This window comes from Fragaria vesca, linkage group LG3 (assembly GCF_000184155.1).
Source record: "Fragaria vesca subsp. vesca linkage group LG3, FraVesHawaii_1.0, whole genome shotgun sequence".
Taxonomy (NCBI): Eukaryota; Viridiplantae; Streptophyta; class Magnoliopsida; order Rosales; family Rosaceae; genus Fragaria; species Fragaria vesca.
Window position 1 is genome coordinate 21,338,445 of NC_020493.1, and position 6,750 is coordinate 21,345,194.

The 6,750-nt window shown below is 36.8% G+C and overlaps 1 protein-coding gene across 1 annotated transcript; it reads right to left on the reverse strand.

The window, feature by feature from the left end:
- Positions 1 to 1,778: 1,778 nt before the first annotated feature.
- On the reverse strand, positions 1,779 to 5,636 carry LOC101293574 (PI-PLC X domain-containing protein At5g67130-like). Its single transcript, XM_004296012.1, has 9 exons — positions 5,628 to 5,636; positions 5,471 to 5,536; positions 5,201 to 5,323; positions 4,965 to 5,102; positions 3,266 to 3,364; positions 2,693 to 2,996; positions 2,348 to 2,571; positions 2,131 to 2,217; positions 1,779 to 2,018 (listed from the first exon to the last, which is right to left on the reverse strand). Exons 1-9 carry the CDS (start codon positions 5,634 to 5,636, stop codon positions 1,866 to 1,868), a joined length of 1,203 nt encoding a protein of 400 aa, XP_004296060.1. The 3' UTR covers positions 1,779 to 1,865.
- Positions 5,637 to 6,750: the final 1,114 nt, after the last annotated feature.

Below are 6,750 nucleotides of genomic sequence, written 5' to 3' on the forward strand. Positions count from 1 at the left end.
ACTCATACTACTTGCATTTCAATAGGTGAATTTGTGATATAGAGAACATAGTGACTTCCGAAATTGAAAGGTGTTATGTACCTTCTGGAATTTTACCATATACCATGAACTGATGTGAAAGCAATGTCTTCCCTGGCTTTGATAAGCATGATCGATCACTCATAATAGATATCTGGCAACTCTGAAATTAATCTGTCTAGGTATATATACTTTGATCTGCATGCACATGTTGGATCGATTTACATTGTATGACAATTCAATATTTCAGGCTTTAATCATGTTATGTTCGTCATTGTGGCATTTTGATTAAATCTGTTTCATCTGCATTGTACCAGAGTACTTCCGATGATGCATTTAACAGATTTTCCAGAAATGAAGGTGTTTGGTCATTTGATAATACAATCACTTTTTCCTGAGTTAAGTCGCAGTTCAAGTGGAAATGAAACAGGTAGAACACTAATGATGTGCAAATCCTATTCGCAACGATCATTGCCTCACTTTTGTTTGTTTGTTATTGCTTCTGTTGTTTTCCCATGTAATGTAATAAATGTATTTGCAATATATTATCTTTCCTTTTCATATATGTTTGAGATGTGATTACGATTCCTGGTTCATAGTAAAATAAGTACATTATTGCATATTTCTACATCATCCATATTCTGAAAATTTATTATAAGATTTACACCACTAGGAATGATATGACACCTCTTTCACTTTGTCCGTTTTGATTACCCTGAAAAGACTGAGTCCAATCACAGTGATTGTCAAAAAATTTCTAGCCCGTAGCAACGCGCAGGTGATTGACTAGTGTTTGTTCTATTAGAGGTTATTACTCAGCTTAAGATAATTTACAAGTTTATGAACAACTTGTTGTCGTTGTAACAACTTAGTAATTTGGTTCAATTATATGTAAATGTGTAAAACAAATGTAGTAATTTTGTTGTCAATGTTGTAAATTTTACGCATTTAACTTGTCATTTTTGTTCTATTAGTGGTAAAATGAGTATTTGGTGTACATGCTAGTAACGTAGACCCTAGAAATGAATAGGCTTTCTGCAATGTGCTCTCAGTTATCTTTCAATGGCAAGATTGTATATCACGTACACTAGAAAATGCAGGACCCCTTATTTATACATAGTAAACCGGATAAGTCACTCACCAACACCTCAAAGGCGATCGAATTCTAATCCAACATGTTTACATTATCTTCTATCATCAAACTCTAATAATCGCCATTTTCTCTGAACTCACTACTAACCAATTTCGAGACTAAAGATATTCCTCATGGATCAATGAAGTACCAAGTCCAGATCTCAGACTCGACCCAGATCCACCCTCATACAAATAGACGACTATAAGTTAGTAAAAGCCCAAAAGGTGATCACCCAAATCAAACTCCAAAACTTATGTCAATCATGAAACAATTTCTATTTAGGGATATATAGCATTGCATTGAAAGGGATAGTCGTTGGTATAATTACGTCAAGTATGGGTTTGTTTACTCCCCTAGGTGCCCTAGGTGGTGACACCCATTTTATTTATTTTTAGTTCATAATGCACCATAATTGATTGGCAGCCAGAGTAGACAAAGATGTGAACATGATTCTTCACTCCTAACTCTCACATGATCACCAACAAAATTGTCCCAACCAGGTCACCAGAACAATCATATAATAGTCCCAATCATATGATAGTGCATAAGAAAAAGCTGGAAGAACCAAGCAGACCTAGCTAGTGCATTTTTTATATACATCTTAGAGCATTACATGAGTTCCACTAATCACTACTACGAATTCCAAATTGCCTGTTTGCTAGCATGTAATGCATAGAAGAGAATAAATAGTTCATAGTTCAGGTTATAAAATCTACACTGACAATAAGAAGTAAAGGATCACAAGAACAGTTCCAAACAACACTGGCCCTCTGTTTGAGTAACTAAAGCTACTATCACTCGTTTCTGGTGCACCTTCCGGGACTGTAGCAGCCTCAGGTGGGCAGGTTCCGTAGCTCACATTCGCCTGCGACAACATGAGAATACATTATCAGCAGACATAGGTAATACTTGCTGTTCAGATTGATCTTGCTGATCTGACAGCATGAAATAAAAATTGTGGGAAGCTGCTAGCTCACCTTGCAATCGGCGATGCTTGCACACCCGCAAACTAAATGACCATTTACCACATCTACAGCTTTAGGAGCACCGCCACCATCGCTTCTCTAAATTGATTGATTACGGAAAATGAAATAATCATATAAGAATGAGCTGAGCATCTGCCTAACTTCTAAGTTAACTACTATCTTTCTAGTCCGACTTATATTTATTGATTTTAAAAACAATCATTCATACCTTGTAAAAATCAACGGCAATGAAGTTAGGCCATCTTTTACCAGCCACATTGTAACAGGTATTAACCATGTTAAGCAACGAATCTGAATTATCTTTGCAAGATTGAGGGAGGGTTGGGGTATCTCGGAAATAGTTCACTAGGACTAATGATCTCGTTGTTGTGTTCATGGCTGATGATTCCGCACGGTTTGGACATGATCCGGCTTTCATGCCACCATTTCCATCTATATATTTCAGTTCCATCAAAATTGTATCTAATTTTGCTTAAAAATAATAATAATTACAGAAACAAAGAGAACCACTTGTAAGAAAATTGGAAGAGATCAATTAAAAAGGGGGACTCACATTGGTTTTCTACCATATAACTCCACTGGTAAGCAATGCCTTCATCAGCCTCTTTTCTTTGCTTGGAAGTGAAGACTAGCAAACGCTGATTTTTCTGGATCATATCAGCAACTGTTGGCCAATCTCCACCCCTTTTGGGCATTCTTGAAACTGGAAACCAGAATTTTCTCAAACCAGCAGCATCAAACACTTTTGTCAACCCCTTTGGTGATGTAACATAGTCTTCAATTATAATCGTCACAATCTCAGACGGGTTTGCTTCAAGAAATGCCGTAATTTCTTTTAGTTCTCCAATGGCAGGTTGCTGATACATAAATAAGATCATGCAAGATTAGAACGTGTTATGGAGTGATTTTAGCTCTCCAGTTTCACTGTTTCATACTTCACTTCTATCGACTTAACAGTTCAGATGTATAGAAACGCATGTGGTGCCAAATCACTATATATGTTTTCAAAAACCAACCTTTAAATATATCTATAATAAGCAAAGAAGTGAATATATAGTTAACCAGGATTCTGATAAATGTATCAAAATAATTTCATTCATTCCAAACTCTGCATATATACACTCACAAAAGCTGTGTAGTTGTAGCATTGGCCACCGTACGAGTGACATAACCAAATGTCACCTAAATAGTCATACATGTCCAACATTAAGCCTCTAACACCATTCTGCAAGATGATCATACAACTTTGTAAACATATCTCATAATTTTGAAGTGAAACAAGAGATCAACTGATGCAGGTAAACTGGTAAAGTACATGGAATGCAGAATATTAATTATTTATCCTCATGGCAATAATTATTTATTTATTCCAATTATAGAAATGATTATTAATATTGGATCACCTATCTGATTCCCTCGTTCCTTTTAAGGTCAATATATATATGACTCCCCTCATGGGTCATATGTTTATTGTTAGACAGATGCTTATAAGGTTTGCTTGTATTATAAAGCAAGCATGCTAGGTGCATTTTGCAAGTAGTTATCATCATCATATCATAATATTAGTTTTTTTTTTTTTTCCGTATCATCATCATCGTCGATTTCATACTATGAATATTCATTATAAGTATATGCTTGTTCCCTTCGTGCTCAATTAGAAAATAGAGGAACAAGAGGAAGAGGAAATTATCAAAGTCAAAACACACCTAATCCATAACAATTTGATCTTAATTAAAGAAGTAGGTAAAAAAGTCGAGTCCTCAAGACTTGCCTATCCATCCTTCTACGGTTGTACAAGCATAAAAAACATGATATACTTGCTGGTAAGCCAAGACCGCAACACTTTTTTTGCTTCTTTCTTTAGAAGTGCATTTGAAGCTGATCATAGTTTCATGAGTTCATCTTCATTCTCCAGTTGTTACGTAATCCTAAGTACCTAAATTATAGAGTTATGCTAGTTTAAGTAACCTACATGTACGTGTGTGGATGATTTTGAAATGTAGATGATAGTGAGATTTGCAGATGAGTCAAATTCAGCAGTTGCTGGAAATCATGAGTATCACATTGATACAAAGACCAACACAAATATTGGGGAGGTTATTCCAACTTGTATGAATACCCTTCAATGCTTATAATTAGGACCAAGATATAACCTAGCTCGAACCATTATTTCAATGTGTATAAGGAATCCTACTGCATCTGCAGCTACCCAAGCCTCCATTTTTATTAAGTGGCGTCCAATTTTTGCCAAGCTATCAATTTCAATATTTATTGATGTACAAATCTGACTAGGAGGCCAACAACCACGTTCAACAAAAGAAAAAAACTACCAATTATCATTGCGATCATGGTCCAAGGCTGTTAGGATTTATTCTTAAAAGAAAAACGATGTTTGGATTCAAAACATACTAATGGTTTATATTCGAAATATGATATAAATGTTAATCTTGAATCCAGAATTCCGGAGTCCAGACTCGTCCAATCTTCTAAACTTGTTAGAAATGTTAACAATGTGTTTATTTGTCGTGCGAGTCTCGGCTTTCTCCCACTTCCACATAAATCATTTTCATCTCCTAATCTGTTTTTCACTCAATTATTCATGCATTGCTTGGTGTTTTCTGATAGGTTGGGTTTGGTCTTTTTCCAACTATAGTACAAGCCTGTGTGCTTTTGATGAATATCATCAGTAACATCATACAAGCAAAAAAAGATAAAAGATAAAAGATAAAAGAAAAAAAATTGTGTGTGTTTGTTCTTCCCGAGAAAAAACACAAGGAAAAAAAAATATATAATTTGCAGAAAAGTAAAGAAGATAAAGAACGTACATTGAGCTGATCGGTAATGGAGTCCTGCTGGTTCGTCGGAGCCAAAATCACAGATTTCGTGGCCGACTTCTGCCCGAGTATCGCAAACGAATTGTGGGTTGTTAACCAAGAATACTTGTTAAACGGCAGCGTTTTCACCTGTTCCAAGTTGCCACACCATTACTGAACAGGCTACAAAGGACATGCTAAGAGCCAAAGCCAAAGCCAAAGCTGAAGATTAGAATCGGGTAAATTACCTCAGATATTGGACTTGTGGGTTTTACCCTCGTGCACTTTGGCACAAAATTGTTGTCTGCAACGCAAGTCTCGCAGTGCAATCCTGCGTCGCAGTCACTGTTCTTGATGCATTTCTGTCCCTCCTGGAAATAGCAGAGAAAACAGAGCAAAAATGATGGTTGGTGTTGGTTTTAGTTGATGAAAAATGTGAAATTTGAGCAAAAACTGAAATGGGTTTTCAGTTTTGATGCTTTTGGATGAAAAACTAATGATTACACAGAGCGAGGTACCTTGCGGGCTGAAGAAACAGGAAGGAAACAAAGCAAAGAAAACAGAGTTGCAATGAGCACGAGTCTCTGCAAGGGAAAACCAAAGATGGATTAGTAAGCCATACACGAAGAAGAAGAATGAAGGAAAGAAGATGATGATTAAGAACAAGTTGATTACCTGCTCCATTGCAGAGAGAATAACAAGTTCAATGAAAATTTCCCTCACAGAAACCTAACCAAACAAAAACAGACTGAAGAAAACAAATATATAGAGGTAGAGCCCAAAACCCAGAACTACCGCCGTGTAGCAATGTGAATTGGCTTGGGGGGGGGGGGGGGGGGGGGGGGGTTGTCTCAGAAACCAGTATCCAAAAGTTCTTATATGACTGGTTAGGTTTGGTCCCACGCATCATCTTCCCTCTGAGAAATTCATACATGAACACATGCAATATAATAAAAGCTGCCGAGTTGAATATAATAAAAGCTGCCGAGTTGACGACACGAGAGTTGGTACTTTTGGTAGCATACACAAATCGTGTTTATTACCAGTCAAATTCCCTTTGGGGTTTTTTCGTGGGAACAAACTAGCAAAGGCTAATGTTAATTTTTATCGAAAAAAAAGGTTAATGTTAAGCTTTATAGATATCAACTTTTATTTCAAAAAATGTAGATCTTAATTTTCGATTGACCAGGAGGATGATAATTGTTATCGTTGCACAAGTTGCGAGTTCAAATTTTTAGAATGTCAATCATATCATGAGATAGGGGTGTGGATGAGGATTTCCAAAAGGAAGCTATGCCAAATTTTGAAATGAACAGATCGACCCATCTGATTTGTCATGCAAAAATTTTCTTCTTTGTTGGTTGATTACAAGGGCTTGGACAGACCAATGTCTCCACAAGTCCTTCAAGCTCAAGCAAAACCACATGAATGAAATGATGAGAAACCTATTTAATCGACTACTAATTTAACCTCTAAAGTTTCTTCATGAGAAGAGAGTCTCAGGAGGATAAATGTATATATAAACTCAGATAACACAAGTAAGACATGCTTCTAGTTCTATGGAATCCAAAGCAGCCGGTGCTCGTAGGCGCATCCATAGATGTAGGTGGAATGAACAATGGATCACTTGGGGTCCTAGCCGGAAAAAACATGTCCAGACCTAAAATGACCCTTCTCACTGTACCAAATGCAAACGAGATTACGGGGTATAAGGTTGGCCGGGATTGGAGCAGTTAGGGTTTAGGGTTGCAGTGCTATAGCTCCGCTACCGGAAAATAAGTTCACGAACGACAGGGCT

Coding starts and splice junctions, on each gene's coding strand:
- LOC101293574 (XM_004296012.1), bottom strand. Junction 2,997..3,265: donor GCTACAACTACACAGCTTTT/GTGAGTGTATAT, acceptor TTTATGTATCAG/CAACCTGCCATTGGAGAACT. Junction 2,572..2,692: donor TTATATGGTAGAAAACCAAT/GTGAGTCCCCCT, acceptor TGAAATATATAG/ATGGAAATGGTGGCATGAAA.